The sequence below is a fragment of the Phyllopteryx taeniolatus genome, chromosome 9 (assembly GCF_024500385.1).
Source record: "Phyllopteryx taeniolatus isolate TA_2022b chromosome 9, UOR_Ptae_1.2, whole genome shotgun sequence".
NCBI lineage: Eukaryota > Metazoa > Chordata > Actinopteri > Syngnathiformes > Syngnathidae > Phyllopteryx > Phyllopteryx taeniolatus.
In genome coordinates this window covers 30,150,554-30,167,937 of record NC_084510.1, presented here as the reverse complement: position 1 = coordinate 30,167,937, position 17,384 = coordinate 30,150,554, and the positions used below count along the sequence as shown (strand labels likewise).

Here is a 17,384-nt window from a genome sequence, read left to right as displayed (position 1 = left end):
GCAGGTATCTCCAGATAAAGTGTACCGGTTGTATCATCACTATTTGATTGACTTTTAAACAGTTTGAAATTAATAATTGAAAATGAATGACATTTTATCGAGGTCGATGCAGACAGGCGACACATGACAGATATGAACGGCTTTATTCCTCCATCCATGTACATATATAGACATATAAAACAGCAGTTACGGAAATACACAGTACAGTCTTCCTGGGATTGTCATTCATTTGGTCGCATTTTGAAATGCAACAATGTTCGATTTGACTTTGTGACAATTTTAACAGTAAACACATCATCATAATCATAACAACACAGCAGGCCGCACGTGTGAGATGATTCGTGAATAATAATAAATACGTTATCGCCGTGAGTGTGATAGACAGTGCGAAAATCCCGGATGAGGTTTTGATGATTGGCCCCTTTCACACGGGAACCTCGCAAAACGTCCGCATCAGAGCTAAAACAGAAAATATGGAATTGATCCTGAAGAATCCAGTGAAGAGAAGTGAGCGTTGGGCGTTAATTGTGGAATACCCTTCCGTACAGGCTTCATGCCACCTCTTTTTACGCATCTGAAGCTACATCTGAAGGTGGAACATTCCCGCGTGTACTTTGTCCCATCGCATTCCGAAACAGCGAGATGGGTGGGAGGCGGGGGATGTCCGGTTTTCTGGCTTTTAAAGGGAGTGCAGTCAGTTTTGTGTAATGTCTCTTTGTCATTGTTGTCTCTGGTCGCCATGGTTACAAAACATTCCTGGTAGTTTGTGAAGTGCAAAGATCAACATGGTATGTTCTCCTCATCACTGGCATCCATGTCGAACGCCTCGTCGTTTTCCTCCTCAGCGTGTTTCTCCCCTACGTCGTCCTCCAACTCGACCTGCTCCGTCTCCGTGTCCATGGCGGCCTCGCTTCCTGTGTCCGCTTTCCTCGCTGTCCTGTTCTCTCCTCCCTCCCGCAGCCTTTTGTCGTCCTCCGTCTCCGGTTCCGGTTCCGTCTCCGTCATGACGTCTTCCGCCGAAGACGGTCCGTTTCCCTCTGCCGCCTCCTTGGCCTGGCGGATGCAGTTGATCCACTGCTGCTTGTTGAAGGCGTCGCTGGCCTGGAAGCAGTGGCTCTGCGCCGGACCGTCCCAGACCCGGTGCGATACGCGGAAGAAGTTCTTAGCTGCGGAGGCACACAACATATCGCGGTTACGCTAAGCTAACACCTCTTTCATAGCGTCCACTCAATGACACAAAGTCTTAGGCCATCACTAGCTTCGGCTTATTGTGCAACGGTCGTATATGTACGTGTCAATCCGTTTGTTTGTTTTTGGTCAACTCTGATGCAAAGTTTCGCCTCCACACAGAGGAGCACTTCTCCAAAAAGCGAGGGCGCACCGGCCATCAACCCCCCCCCCCCCCCCCCCCGAAACGAAATGGCCGAAGACTTTTTCGGCGACTGGCGTCCGGCGACGACTGACTGCGCTCGTTGTTGCTGAAAGCTCCCCGGATGGACCCGCCCGCTCTCATCTCGCCGTCCGATAGGTCCTCCAGGTCCAGCTGGCGGACGGGTATCGGCCGCCGGCACAGCTGGTAGCTGACGGGCTGCTCGTTGAGCGAGACGGACCGGGTGATGACCAGCACGTCCTGGAACAGGAACACGTGGAGCTTCTACACGTGGACAGAGAATGTTAGATGAGAGGGAAATACTTTTTCCACATCTTCCAAATTCCACATTTTCCATGAAAAAAAACATTTTATTTTGACAATTATTCCACCTCTTTTTGCATTTCTAGACCGATTCAAAACTTTCAAAATGTTCAGCTCATTCGGGACATTTCGGGAGCCCTCATAACATTCCGCAAATTCCCAAATGTTCACGGTAAAATTGCTTAATTAAGAGACATTTGACATTGTTTACTTGATCCTACCACATTTCTTGATAGATTCAAATCATTCGCACGCAATTTTGTCCAGGAACCGCAATGGTTGGCCGTGAAAGTGTCGCTAACCAGTCCTCTGTTGTTCTTGAGCTCGCCGTGGCAGCTGAGCGTCTTGGAGCGTCGGATGAGGGCGTCCCTGTGGCCCGCGTCGGCGTAGAGCAGCCGGTCCTTGTAGAACTGACACTCGGACTCGCCCGTGCGTCGGTTGATGTCGGCCACAACGCTCTGGACCATCAGCATCTGCGCGGAGAACGCCGGGCGCACTTTAGGGTAAACCGCGGCTTTTGTTTGTCCCCTGAGGGCCACCGTACACGAAATCAGGTTAAGAAGCCCTGCGTTGCACTACACAGAAAAAAAAAGCGCAATCACTTCCAATGAAATAGTAATAATAAAATAATATTTCCAAAATAAAGTATTGTGTTGAGAGAAAAAGTTGTATATAATAATGTAACGTGAGAATAAAGTGGTTTTTTTTTTTGGTTTTTTTTCAATGTGATTTTTTTGCTTGTTGTTGTTCAAAAGTCATAATCTTAGATGAATACAGTAACATCGTATTGAAGATAAAAAGAAAAATATTTTTGTGGACAAAAATTGTCAAAGTATGTGGAAAATGAAGTCATGATGTTTTTAAAAAAAAATGTAAATAAAAATAGTATTACACAATGAAGTTGTATGTCCAAAATAATTTGGGGGAAAAAGTCAAGACTCAATATGAAAATATAATAGAATTTTTCTGAGAAGCTTTTTCATGAAATTGTTTTTGTTTTTTCTTGTATGAATATGTTAAAGTACAAACTACCTTAAAAAGGAATCAACCCCCCCCGCCCCCCCAAAAAAAGCAATTGAATAGAGAATAAAAAATAAAAAAATTCCGTCCTGTATGTATTTTTTGTAATACTATATGGTATGGCATACTGTATATAAAAAAAAAAAAATCACCCAAAAAACAATCTATTGTGGTCTCCTAGCTTTGTTAGTCAGTCATTAATTAAGCGTGTGCTCATATGCTCGATATTTGGAACGTTTTCCCTCACCGCCTGGTCCAAGTGCGGGCGGTCCCGGTGGCGGTCGGGCGTGTGCTTGAGGATCTCCCTGAGCAGCAGCGGGTACTTGACCAGCCGGCTGCGCGGGATGTCCAGGAAGTTCCACAAGTCCAACTTCCTGCTGAAGGGCGACTGCTGGCAGCGCTGCAGGAAGTCCTGCACCCGCCGGTCCTGCTTCTTCTGGTCCAGCAAGGCCTTGGCCCAAACCTGGTTGCTGCAGTACGCCGTGTAGGACGACAGACACGGCAGCTGCAGACACACACACGTCGTTTTTGGTCCGCAAACAAAATAACGATGGTCAGCTTCACGTTCGGTACTGTCGAGGATCTCTGCGCTTCATCGGAATGAGTGAAAGTTGACTTTTGTTGTCATCTGTTTAGAAGCTAACCTTCACTTGGCAACACTGTCGCCGCTCGGTTCATTAAAAACAAAGTAACGGCAACATTTCGTCCTCACCCAGTCGGTCAGGATCTGGCCGACGTGGTCCGTGGATCCGTCCGGTTTCCGGGCCTCGCGGAGGCGACTTAGCAGGTCTGAGGACGGACAAAAACGCTGGCTCAGCACGCCGGCGTCCGCACGAGAACTGCACGAGGATGTCCTGTGCTTTACCTTCATGCAGGGGAATCAGGGAGTCCAGGGTACCGAAGATCTGGTTGAGTTCTTGCTCGGTCATGATGGACAGCTTCAGCATGGGGTCGTGGTAGGCCTTCAGCACACACACACACACACACACACACACACAGGAAAATGAAGTTTGGCACTGGTTGTGGATGTAAAAAGTATCCAAAAGTGTTTTTTTTTTTTTTTGGTTTACCTTCTTCGCCAATTTGAGATCCTCCACCAGATCTTGCTCACCCTGAGCTAGTTCAAAAATGGCCTGCAATGAAAACAGTTTATTTTGACAACAACAACAAAAACAACACAATACCATAGAAATAAAATTGAGCAGAGGAAAAAATATAATAAATCAAAGTTGATTGATTGATTGATTGAATTTCTTATTTCGAATATATTAACAGAGAAAAAACAAGATTTGATAAAAATAGAAAAGCAAAGTTAAATTATACATTGTCTTATACATTGTTGAGGCCTTAGAAGAATTAAGAGTAATATTTCGGGAGAAAATAAAGTACATACACGCACAAACAAAATGAAAAGGAATGATTCAACGTATTTGAATGAGGCGCCTATTGCAGACTACGAGAGCAGCGGGCTGGCTCCCTCTAGTGGTCCGCGAATGTATCACTGCCCAGTTACAGTTAGGTTGTATTTAACTTTTACGCTCAAGACATGCATTGCATTTAATCGTAATCTTAATCTTAAAAAGGGTTTCTTTTGAAACTTTTTATTTAGGTACAGTTTTGATTGAACTTTTGTGTGCAATACATTTGAATTGAATCATGACTTTGGTAGACTGATTTCCTAAACTTCAGACGTTTTGCTTTAAGTTTCCGTTCTTGTCATCAGATGTTCTGATATTTCTTGTAGTACTCCGGATTTAGTCTCAGATCTTTTTTTTTTCTCATAATATTTCAACTTTATTCCTGGTGTGTTGGTGTTGTTTTTGCCATAAAATCACAACTTTGTCAAATAATTATTATTTCCCCCCCCCCCTCGTAATACTATGACTTTATTTATGTGTAATTTGAAGTTTTTCCACGTGAAATTTGGACTTCTTGTAATATTACAACTTCAGGTATACAACCTCGATCCTGTATTTTAATGTTGGTCATTATGGTGCTACTTGGAGAGACAATTATTATAATTATTTTTTTTTTTGGTTGTAAAAAATATACCGAAATATAATATGTAAAGGTTCTGGCAAATAATATGGATGAAATATGACCTCCTGTCGTTTGATGTCTTTGGGGCTGAGCGCGTGCGCGGCCCCCAGGTGGACGTCGAAGGTTTCGCTCCACAGTTTGCTGTCGCGACGCTTGGCGGCCGGGCCGGTCGCCGTGGAAACCCTGGACGCGGCGGAGGCGGAAGCGGCGGTGCAAGAAGAAGAAGAGTCGGACTTGGCCGCGGAGCTCGCTCGCGTCTTCGTGGAGGAGGAGGAAGCGGCAGGCGGCGGCGGCGGCGGCGGAGGAAGAGCTCGCTCTGTTCGGAAGCTGATGGAGCGCTGCGGGAGTTGACGAGCGTCACGAGAACAACAAACGACTTCCCGGATGGGTTTTGGGTTTGTTTTTTGGAGGCTCACCTGCAGCGTCCGGCCGAACCTTTTGAGCGGCGCCGTCTTGATGGGAGGCAGCAGGCTGGCCAGAGACGTTACCCTGGAGACCAGCGCTTTGCTGCGCTTGGCGCTGGGTTCCTGCATCATTCAAAAAATATAAAATATTACGGCGGCGCCCTGACTCATCAGGCGAATTTGTTCCGTGATCACGCTTGGAAATCAAGACATCTTTTCCCATTGAAATGAATGGAAAGAACTTTAATCCATTCCAACCCACGATAATGGCTGCTTTAATTCAATGGACGTTGTGCCGCTCCTTCTGGTGAGCAAACCTTACTCGGCCACCAGGGGGAAGTATAATATTTACATAAAAGTCAGATTTTTCAAGAAATGCTAATATTGCAGAAAAAAGAAAAACAGTCTTAATACAGTACTAAGCAGATTACGTTCAAGGGGGGGGGAAAAAGTCATATTTTTTAAAATAAAAAGTCATAATATTACAAAATTAATTTCTATTTCTTCAAGGAAAGTTGTTGCAGTAAAAAAATACATTTTCTTTCAAGAAAGCAAAGAATAAATATTTACTGTTCCCATAATTTAATTTAAAAAAGTCACCATCTTACAAGGAAAAAAAAGCCACATTTTTTAAAGTCTTAATTTTAGAGGAAGAAAATATATTATAAAAATAAAGCTGTTTTTCTCCAAGAAAAAGTCACATTAAATGAAAATGAAATGTTACCAAGGTGATATTAATGTAAATACAGTTAATACTGACTACAAAACATCCAGCAATACGTACAAATGCCTGTAGGTGTCAGTATCAATCTGTAAACACCTTTCTGTTACCCCTCCAGTAGCAACCCATCTTCAAATTGTGAGTAGTCCGATTTTATTTCAGCGTAGGCAAGTTCCCCCCCCCCACCCCCCCCCGCTCGCAACAGTTAAGAATGATAGAAAATGAAAGCTCGGTCGACAAAATAAGAGATGTGTGAGAAATCCAAGTCTATTAGCTCCACACGCTAATAGGGAAGCTAACACGCTCACGCTAAGCTCGTGCATTCTGATGACCTCGAAGCGTCCGACCGACTCCGTCGTCATCAATATTACTCGTCAATCAACTGTGAAAACAACATCGACCCTTTTTATCGCCCGGCATAATTAATCAACCAGCAGGCTCACGCACAAGGTCACTGTGACCTTGACCGACAACATGGAACTCTTTGGATGACGTTCGCAGGCCGGGCCCCGCATTAGCTACAGAAAGTTGCATTTTTAATAATCGTACGAATAGAAAGTCATTTTTCGAAATGAACAGAAAAAAATATTCCATTTTCGAGAAAAAAGTTGTAAACTCCTGAGAATGAAGCCATATTTTTGGTTGAAAAGTCTTTTTTTTCCCCCCCAAAAAAGTTGCAGCTTTACAAAAAGTTCAGTTTCTAGTCTAATACTAGTCATATTTTTGGGGGGGAGAAAAAAGTTCATCCTGCAAGCAGTTTTCCAGACCAATTTTTTTGGGGGGGTCATAATATAATGAAACGCAAAAAGTACCGGTAATCTTATGCAAATATTTGTTTTCAAGATAAAAAGTAACATTTTCCCTAGGAAAAAAAAAGTCATAATTTGCAAGATTAAATTGAAATGAATTGCAATTGGTATACATTCATTATACGCGACATCATGAGGCGATCACCACAGCACTAAGATGAAAGAAGTATTTCAAACATTTATTTTATTTTCATTTGTTATTTTTGACTGAATGTGCTTACCGCCACTTGTTTCCCCGTGTGTTTGCCGAACTCCACAAAAGAAGCCGACCTCAAGTTCTGTACCAGCAGACCCAGACGCTTCTGCCCGACAACCATAATGCTCCGGGGCAACAAAAAAAACAACAACAACAACAACAAAAAATAAACAAAACCTTCAAGGGGTTGCGCAAGACGTTTGCAATGCGAAGAACCCAAGAGAACCACAACTGAAATCCTCTGCTGGTCCTCAGCACAACGTCTGGACCGCAAGCGCTCATTTCTCTCCAAGTCAAAGCTTCTCTCTCTCTCTCGCTCTCTGCCTGTGATGCTCGCTCGCCCGCTTGCTCCCTGCCGTCTCGTCAGCTTTTCTTTCTCTCCCTTGACTCACCACCTCGTCACTCATTCACTACTTCCCTTCCTTCCTTCCTTTGCTTCCCACCTTTTCCTTACTTTTCCATCAGGATTCAGAGGATTGTCCGACTTTCGATCACAAAAGTGAAACTGATTCTCCATTAAAGGGACTAACAAAAACGGAGGTGGGGGAGAAATGACAGCCATGACGGTTTTCCTTTGTGAAATGTCGGGAATGTAACGATGCATTTGAATAAATAATCCAATCAAAATAATTTCTATGTATTTAATTCTTAAAAACCACATCGTCATTTGTAATTATTTACTACTCGGTGATAATGTATTATAATACTTATTTAATTAATCATTATTACAATCTAAATATTTAAATATTAATGCAGTTTATTTATTCTCAAATTTTACAAAAGGTCGCTATTTTTGAAGCTTTTTTGGCAAAATAGATTTTTTTGATGTTGCAAAAAAATTTTTTAATACAAAAATTCAAAATAGAGTAGCTTTTTAAAAAAAAAAAATCTCAAGAATAAAGTCTTACTATATTATATTATTCTTTTAGATTTAAAAAGTCAATTTTCTTTATAAAGTTGTAATATCATGAAAATAACATTGCATCTTCTGAAGATTTTTTTTTAAAGCTGTAGTCTTTTTTAAACTAAAAAAAATATTATGAAAATGTGTGAAAACATCTCAAAAGTTTGTAGTTATCATTATAGTTAGTACACTTATGTAAAATATGGTAAATAGTTGATTTTAAGGATAAGTCTTATAGAAACTGGGTGGATGCAAAATAATTATTCATGCTAGTTTTTATTTTATACTTTGTCTTATAATTAAATAGAGGTAAAATTTGCATTTAAATGGTTTATTTTATTATTTTTTTATTTTTCGTGACAAATTATTTCATGAGATACATCAATAAGACTAAATACAAATGACTAAATACATTTTTAATGAAGCAATTTTTAAATAATACGCAAAATCCGTGAAACAAATAAAATACTTCGTTTTGACGATAAAATAAGAACAATTCATGCTTATTTTTTTAACTTTTAATTAATTGAATTAAAATGAATTAACTAATTGTTTAATTGAGTAAAAGTGGTTAAATCTGTGTGTAAAATGCTTTATTGTAATATGATTTTATTGTAAAATCTCGGTATGATATGATATAGGAGTATAAAAATAAATACAAATTAATAAATACAATAATACTATTAAACAATTTTAGGAAAAATGGCCAAATGAATGCAAAAAAAGTTCATTGGAATACTAATAATATAATTCATGTTCATTTTTGTGTAATGTGTGTGCAAATTGTGTAAAATGGCTTATTTTACTAATATTGTATTATTATTTATATTGAATTAATTAGCAAATTAGTTAATGAGATAAATGAATAAATACGTTTTTATAAAATAATTTTGGGAATAAAAAGGCCAAATTAATTAAAAGGTTTATTTTAATAATTCAAAAAAATCAAGCTCATTTTTCAAATATATTATTTCAAATTAATTTAATTATAATTTATAAATTGTTGATAAAAGATGTGCACTTTTTCTTAACTAATATTTAACTTTTAATTAAAAAATAAAGAAATAAATTTAAAAAAAATAAATATATATATATATATATATATATATATATATATATATATATATATATATATATATATAATACTTGATTATTGTTTACAATGAATAGCAAATTATTTAATGAAAAAATAAAATCCCTAGAATCTTTTTTTTTTAATTATTTTTTTTATTTTACTATTTTTGGAAAAGAAATGTGAAATAAATGCCCGAGTTATGTGTCGTCCTTTTCCTTGTGTGGTCGTTTGAGCGAGCGAGCATCCTGCGTTGGGAACCGCCCGGGAAGGAACTCGGCATGGCGGCCACGCTAAAAATACAAAAACACGCACACGCGCTACACAATTGGCGACGCCACACGAGCGCCGACGCGGGCCCGCCCTCACGCGCGACCTCTCCGGGGCGGCGTTGTTTTGTTCCAATTGTTTGAGTCCGTCGTCAAGGTCACATGACTGACATTCGACGGAAAAATGAGTTTAAAGTCAAAGAAAACTCTCATGAGACTTCAGCTCAGTGAGCGTCGCAAACATGAGCCTTGACGTTCTTTAATCCCACCCAGCGACCGGTGACATCATCAATAGTCCCAAAATATTTCATTCATTCATTTTTCCCCCCTAAAATTTGTGAATAAAAATGTATTTATTTATGAGTAAAAGGGAAAAAAAAAAAAGTGAAATAAACCATTTTTTTAAATTTACTTTAATTTAGTAGTAGTAAGTTTGTTTCTACGTGGCCTGCGATTGGTAACTTTTGTCTGCAGTACATTTTGCTCGAAATGCTCGGGAACAGTTTTTACTTTCCTACATTAAATCGCAGTGTTACCGTTCCAACTACATAATATTACAATTGATAATAATATTGAATACACTTGCTAGGTACAAAACCTCTGCCTCGTTTTTGACGAACACTTAAGCCCACTACGCAACCGTCCCATCATGTCGGACACTGATGCTCGTCTCGTTAGCCCGTCTACGGCGATGCGCATTTTGTGTTCGCGCCAAGCCGGCGCAGGACAACAAACCGAAGGCTCCGGTAGAGCGCAGGACTCACGTTGATGTCCAGACTGCAGAGGCTGAGCGAGTCGGCATCTCTGCTGGCCTGCTTCCTCTTCTTCTGCAACGCAACCAAACGCACAAAAGAGTCACACACGGCAACGAAATGGTCTCATCTCATTTCAAACGCAACCTCTTTCCCGCTCTGTGGTTATCATCACACGAGAGATCGGCGCGTATCGGTATCGGCCTTTACTCCTTTTTCACGCGCTTTGATCAGTTTCTATGACTTTGTTGAACAGGGACAAATACAGTATACTTTCAAATACAAGTAGTACTGCATACACCGCTCCATACTACATATTGCACTCGAGTTCAAATTAGATAAAAGAGGTAACAAGCCCCAAAAGAAATACTCCCAAACTCGCTGATCTGCTGGGAAGTGGGTGACACCTTTTTTTTGTCTTTGTTTTTCCCTGCAGGTTGCCATGACAACCGACACAATGAAACAAACACCACCGCGACGTGTGTGGGAGGACAAGGGGAGAGGACACGAGGAAAGGAAGCAAGGAGAGGACATGAGAAGAGGACGGACGTTGTGGGTAAAAACAAAAAAACAAAAAAACAAAAAAACAATGTCGGGAAGTTGAGTATTGTGTGTGTGTGTGTGTGTGTGTGTGTGCGTTGACTGTTGTTTAAGACTTTACGTAAGCTGACAAAGTTTACATTTGATTTACAAGGAGGCGAGAAAGCAGAGAGACTCAAAGAGGATGTGAGGAAAGGATCTGTCAAAACGTGACAAAACAAACAAGAAAACTGACAAAAATCTGAAAAACAACAACAACAACACTAACATAGAAATAATAAAAAAACAGGACCAATGAAATGACACAATGGAAAGAAATCAGGCACCAAAAGAATGTGTGAGGACATAAAGACAAGACACAAGGAGAGGACAGACGAGAGAACATGAGGACAGGAGATTATTGCTTTGCCCATTTTACTTTTTTCAGTGTTGACCCTTTTTATACTTGTGTGACACTTGAGATTGTTATGCTCATTTGAAATTTTTGACAACGTTGACTTCTTACACTTGAGTGACGGTTCCGATTGTTATGCTCATTTGAATTTTTTTGTGTTTTGACTTTTCACACTTGAGTGACAGTTTAGATTGTCATGCTCATTGGAATTTTTTTTGTCTTGACCGTTTTACACTTGTGTGACACTTTAGATTGTTATGCTCATTTGAATTTTTTTGTGTTTTGACTTTTCACACTTGTGCGACACTTTAGATTGTTATGCTCATTTGAATTTTGTTTGTCTTGACTGTTTTACACTTGTGTGACACTTTAGATTGTTATGCACATTTGAAATGTTCTGTCTTTTGACTTTTCACACTTGTGTGACAGTTTAGATTGTTATGCTCATTTGAAATGTTTTTGTCTTGAACTTTTTATACTTGTGTGACAGTTTAAATTGTGATGCGCATTTGAAATTTTTTACAGCGTTGACTTCTTACACTTGAGTGACGGTTCCGATTGTTATGCTCATTTAAAATTTGTAGCGTTGATTTTTTTTTTTTTTACTCTTGAGTGACTGACAAAATTGTTATGCTCATTTGAAATGTCAGCACTGCGAGTGCTGACTTTTTACACCTGAGTGACGGCTCAGATTGTTGTGCCCGTTTGAAAGGTCTCAATTGGACTCACCCGGTAGTAAACGAAGAGACAGCAGCCCATCATCAGCGTGTCCGATCTGCTACTCAAATCTCAATTCAGCGGCAGTCACATCTGATGTACCGAAAGTATACTCCTCCTTTTCTTCTATTTCTTCTCCATCTTCCACTTCTGCCGTCCTCGTCGTCTCCTTCTTCTTCTTCTACAGCAGCCGTCTCGCAGCCGGGCGTTCAACAGACGGGACGGCGGCACGGCCTTCTCGTCAGGCGCTCCGCGAAGAACAGGAACCCCGCAGCATTGTGCGCGGCCGCTCGGCCGGTTCCCGTCGGACAAACGGGAAGTGATGGCGGCGGGGGGGAAACGGGCTAAAATTAGGAGTTCCGGGAGACACGGAGAGCCCGGCGCGAGGGGAACAACAACAAGGCCATTAAGGAAATACCTTTGCGGCAAAAGCTAAGCTGAGCTAGGTTGACCTCCTTGACGTGACATTTACCGTGAAGCCAAAAAAGGGCAAATCTGGCGAGACTGCGGCTCAGTTAGCGTCTGAGGGATGAACTCCACACGTCAGTTCACTTTTTCAACGACAATAAGAATAAGACTTTGTTGTTTTCTGTAATTTCTGTCTAATATTTTGTATGAATTCATCATATTCTTTGGCTGGCCGACTGGTCACCACATCTGCCTCACAGTTCAAGGGACCGGGGTTCGAATCCCCGGCCCCGCCTGTGTGGAGTTTGCGTGTTCTCCCCGTGCCTGCGTGGCTTTTCCCCCGCATCCCCAAAACATGCGCGGTACGTTAATTGACAACTCTAAATTGTCCGTAGGTGTGCATGTGAGCGCCAATGGTTGTGCGTTGCTATGTGCCCTGCGATTGGCTGGCGACCGGTTCACGGTGGACCCGCCTCTTGCGCGCAGGTAGCTGGGATGGGCGACCCGCGTGAGGAGAGGCAGTACGGAAAATGGAAGGATGGATTCTTTGGGCGATATTTTTCTGCTTTTTCATCCATCCGTCCATTTTCTGTACCGCTTTAATCCTCACAGGATTAAAATATTAATATAAATATTTGCATAGTTTTGTCTTTCCTTCCTCTTAACATTTTTGCAATATTTGTGTCTATTTTTTAAAATTATTTTCTAATATTTTAGTATTCTTTTTCTAATTATTTCAGTATTTTTGGCCAATATTTTGTATTCTTTTTCTAATATTTTTGTATTTATCATCAAGTATTTGTTTTTACAGTTAATATCTTTATTGCAATAGTTTTGTATTTTGCTCTTAATATTTTTGTAAATGTTTCTCATCTTTTGTAGTATTTTCTAAAATGTTGTCTTAATTTGTTGTCTTAATACATTAGTATTTTTGGGTCTAATGTTTTGTATGACTTTCAAAATGTTCACAGTTTTATTGGTGATATTTGTATGATTTGTCGTCTACTATTAATAAATAGTTATTATTATTGTGATTATGATTATTATCTTTGGCTTTTTTCTTTAATGCGCCACAGACATGCACGAGTGATGATAACCATAGAACAGGAAATGAAAGCGTTGAATTAAATACGAGCAATTAGCCGAAAACGACATTCACCGCCTCACGGCGCATCACGGCAAACGATGACCCTGCCAATTTGCACATTTCTACCGCGCCGGATTCTCACGCATCCGATCATCATGACTTAACTTTTACCACCTCCTCCTTTTCACGCGGTCGAGCGCATCGTCCGGCGCCGACAGCTCGAACGGGGACGACTGAGACGTGAAATGCGGACAAAAGCTTTTTTTTTTGCCGATTGTTGACTTGAAAAATGCACAATAGAAGGAAACGAAAGAGTCGATGATGACGTTATGAAGCAACTTTTAAACTTACGCCAGAGCGCACAATCAAGGAGGAACAAAAAGTGTGCGTGCGTGCGTGCGTGCGTGTGCGTACCCCACTGAAGGAGCAGCCGCCAGCCGAGAGGAAAGAGAAGGACGACGTCGTCTTCTTTTGCGGCGTCCGCCTGAATAGACAAACGATGGAACAATCTCTCTATCGAGCGCATCCGGGGGTGGGCAAACTACGGCCCGCGGGCCACATCCGCCCGGTTGATCCTTTCGATCCGGCCCGCCAAAGCTTGGTACGGAATCGCCCGAATCGTATCAAAATCGTGACTACGTTCATTTGACCCAGTCCTGCAATGCCCAGTGGCTCCAGCGGGTGGCGCAGTAGGCACCGGGATACATCGACTTGACTTTGGCGGTTCTGTTTTTACTCTGCCACTGCTCTGAACCCTTCTTCAACCACGAGCGGGCCGAAGGGAAAAAAAAAAAGTGTTTAATATAGAATGGACGACTAAATACTTTTTCACTGAAGTCCGGTCAAAAGGCTGTACGTCTCATTTGTTAAGCAACCACTGCGGAATATAACATCCGCCGTCACTTTTCTACCAAGCGCGCTGATGACGCTAACAGCCGATCGACGCGGGAACCGATGGCTAGCGGTTCACATCGAGCTTGCGGGCTCAGCGACACGACAAACTGCCATCCGAGATTCAGTCGCACGAGAGCCTGAAACAGCGGATGCAACTGATTGATGTCCAACGTGGTCATGTGTGTTTATTTTGGATATGTCAGCATCTGGTCCTGGCTTGCCCCGCCTGTCAAATTGGAACCGTTAATGTGGCCCCTGAGGCAAAAGGTTTCCAGAGAACATTCCAATCGATCTATTGTCTCATGCTAACGAGTCAGCTGATCCACCAAACTTTTCCCCGGTTGACAGCAAGTAAGCTGCAGGATGTGTTTGAGGTTGAGCCGGGACGCCCCCTGGTGGCACTGCCCGGTAAGTTGGCGAAGTCTTGACTTTTTTTCCTTTTCTATTTTTGCAACATGTTTCATTTGTTTGGAATTTTTTGTTGTTGTTTAGTGAGCGCTTCTCAATTTTACCCAATAGTGACGTCACTGTTGGGGTAATTAGATGCAGGGAGACTTCCTCAAGTTGTTCAATTAAAATGTATTTGTTCGATTTTTATTTTATTAATTTAGCTCATTAAATAAAGGGTAAACTGATTTATTCGTCAAATACACATTTTTGTATGTTTTACATTGATAAACTAATTGGTTGGTTGATTGATTGATTGAACATAAAATAAAAACATGAAATGTATTTTAGTGTTAAAATATAATTTTAAGAATGTCAATACAAAAATACCAAATTATTAAGATAAAAATATTGACAAAAAATAGAAAATTAAGGCAAAACAAAAAATTTGACAAAAATGCAAGAATATTTAAGTTATGACAACGTCAGTCTTTTAAAAAATACCAAAATAGTATTTGTATAGTAAAAAAGTATTTGCCCAATGATACACAAATACAAATATATACCCCAAAGATTACAAATATGAACACAACAAATGAATTAGATGTTAAATATAAGTCGGAAAAATACAAATTGTTTTAAATAAAAATATTACAAAATAGAAAATTAAAAAAAGACAAAAAGACAAAAAATAAAAATATATTTAAAATAGTAATTACACAAAATTAATGACAAAAATATTGAAAATATGAAAATATTAAGACCAAAAATAAACTAGTAAGACAAATACAAAATTAGATGGAAATACGAAAATATTTGAAAGTACAAAATAGATATAAAATATGAAACTATTACAAAACTAAGACAAAAAAAAATACCAAAATAGGAGAGAAAAAAATTTAGAAACTATTTTTTCAGTTTTTTTTTTGTTTTTTTTTGTTTTGAATCTGTTGCATGCGAAATTAAAAGTAAATATTCTTGATTTTCCTCCAATGACGTCGCTGGAAAGCCACCAAGCAACTTACAATAGGAAGGCGAAGGCGGGACTTCAACAGAAACCCAAGTCACAGCGACGGGAGTAAAACATGCCGACTGAAGGTAAGTGTTACATACATTATTATGTATACCGCTATGATCATATCGGTGTGCGATTATTTTGTCTTAAGTGACGGCGTACACTTTATTCACAGCTGGCTGCTACGTCGGAACCAAGTGTGTGTCCAGTATGGAAGGTTTTCAGGCCTATTTTTTGTTTTCCCTCTCCACAATGTAGAAACCGGAGTTCACTCCACTTTCGAACACAAATGTTCAAGTCCAGAAATAAAGCGCTCACCTTGATGGGGGCGGCCATCCATCACCTGCCTGCATCAGACCACCGACCGCGGCTCCTCCTCAGGCGTTCCGAAGCCGCCCCCCCCCCCCCACTCCCCCGCCCCACCTTGTTCAACAACAAACAAACAACTCAAGCAACACGCAGCCCGACAAGATCCCCGTCGGTCTCGTCCTCCTGCTCAGCAAACACACACACACGCACACAAGAGTTTTATGGAACCAAAGGTCAAAGTTGTAGTCCAAAAGTCCGCCAGGTTGGAAAGAACAAGAAACACACACAAAAAAAAAAAAAAAGGAAAAAAAAAGTGAGTCAACTGTCAAGAAGCTGAACGGCTCAAGTCAAGCCAGAGGAAGTCAGGGGGAGCCACTTCCGCCACTCATTTTGACCGCTATCAAAATAAGAGCGTTAACAAAACGTGCGTATTCGCAACAATGTGTTGACGGAAAATGCATGAAAATGAGGGAAATTTACAAATGACTAAAATATTACAAACATATTTGTCAAAAGTACATCATTGTTAGAGAACAATACGTCATTATTTTAAAAAGAAATGGTAAATTGCCAGATGAAACAGAAGTAGAATACAAAAACATTGGAAAAATTAGAAAGGAAGCTAATAGAAATATATCAGATGAAAATAATTCTCGATTATTATATTTTTGAAAATATCAGAAAACTACACGGCAATCCAAAAATATGTTACAATGATGTATATGCAATAATTGGAAAAAATTGAAAATCAATTAGACAAAAAAGTAAAATACATTCAAAATATATATTTTATGAAAAATACAGATACAAAACTACTATATGTATAAATTTGGATGGAAATGATGAAAAGTAATTCCAACAAAATACAGAACAAAATCCCAAAATACTGGATTAAAAAAAATAATTTGGAGACAAAAAAAAAAACATTTAGATTAAAACAGAAATATTAGATAAAAAGTGAAAATATTTATCATTTGAAAATACATGAATATACATTTGTATATCAAAAACAAATTACTTAAATACAAAGTATTAGAAAACAATCCTCAAATTAGACTAAAACTTGAAAAAAAGAAACTATATAAATGTCTGACAAAAAAAATTTTAATCCCCCAGAACAAAACTTTTAAAACGTCTTGTAATAGCAGTTTATTTTCATCAGCCCCCCCCCCAACAAAAAATAAATGAAAATATTACGAATAAAATACAAAAATATTAGGAGGAAAGAACAACCCGAGTTGTCTTGTGTCACGCTTTGCAGCAGCACCTGCCGTGTTCCACTCGCAGCCTGTGCATAGCTTTTATTGTGAAGGTCCGCTTGTGTGTGCCTGGCTTCCTGTTGTTTTAAAAAGCTGGGACACAATGAAGCGGCCTGTCTGTGCTCTTCTCCCTTCGGGAGCGTCTCATCTCTTTCTCGTCCGGTCTGCTCTGCTCTGCTGTTGCTGTTGAAGTCCCGCCTTCTTGTTGTCCCGTCGCTGGCCTGCTTTCCAGCTACATATTTGATTAAAAACAAATATACAAAAAAAAAAATATATATATATATATATATATATTTTTTTTAGAATTTTTAAACTAAGAATACCTACCTATATTTTAAACAAAAACAAAAAAAACATTGGAGGAATAAGAACAAGCATTTTTAAAAATTAAGTAAATATTTTTTAAATAACATGAAATTAATGTAATTTCATTAAAAAAAATTGAAGCATACATAGCCCTTATTTTAATGATTTTAAGATTAATAAACATTTTA

At 39.7% G+C, this 17,384-nt stretch overlaps 1 protein-coding gene across 9 annotated transcripts; it reads right to left on the bottom strand.

The window, feature by feature from the left end:
- Positions 1–126: 126 nt before the first annotated feature.
- Positions 127–15,918, bottom strand: arhgef3 (Rho guanine nucleotide exchange factor (GEF) 3). 9 transcript variants are annotated; one of them, XM_061783545.1, is made up of 12 exons: positions 15,641–15,918; positions 13,441–13,510; positions 9,893–9,955; positions 5,170–5,280; positions 4,816–5,091; positions 3,784–3,846; positions 3,579–3,675; positions 3,426–3,502; positions 2,961–3,218; positions 1,996–2,268; positions 1,465–1,654; positions 127–1,166 (listed from the first exon to the last, which is right to left on the bottom strand). In XM_061783545.1, exons 1-12 carry the CDS (start codon positions 15,673–15,675, stop codon positions 781–783), a joined length of 1,899 nt encoding a protein of 632 aa, XP_061639529.1. In that variant the 5' UTR covers positions 15,676–15,918; the 3' UTR covers positions 127–780. The 9 variants fall into 9 exon arrangements, with proteins under 9 accessions (XP_061639529.1, XP_061639530.1, XP_061639536.1 ...); XM_061783546.1 differs by having other exon boundaries at positions 9,893–9,952; XM_061783552.1 differs by having other exon boundaries at positions 1,996–2,166; positions 15,641–15,916.
- Positions 15,919–17,384: the final 1,466 nt, after the last annotated feature.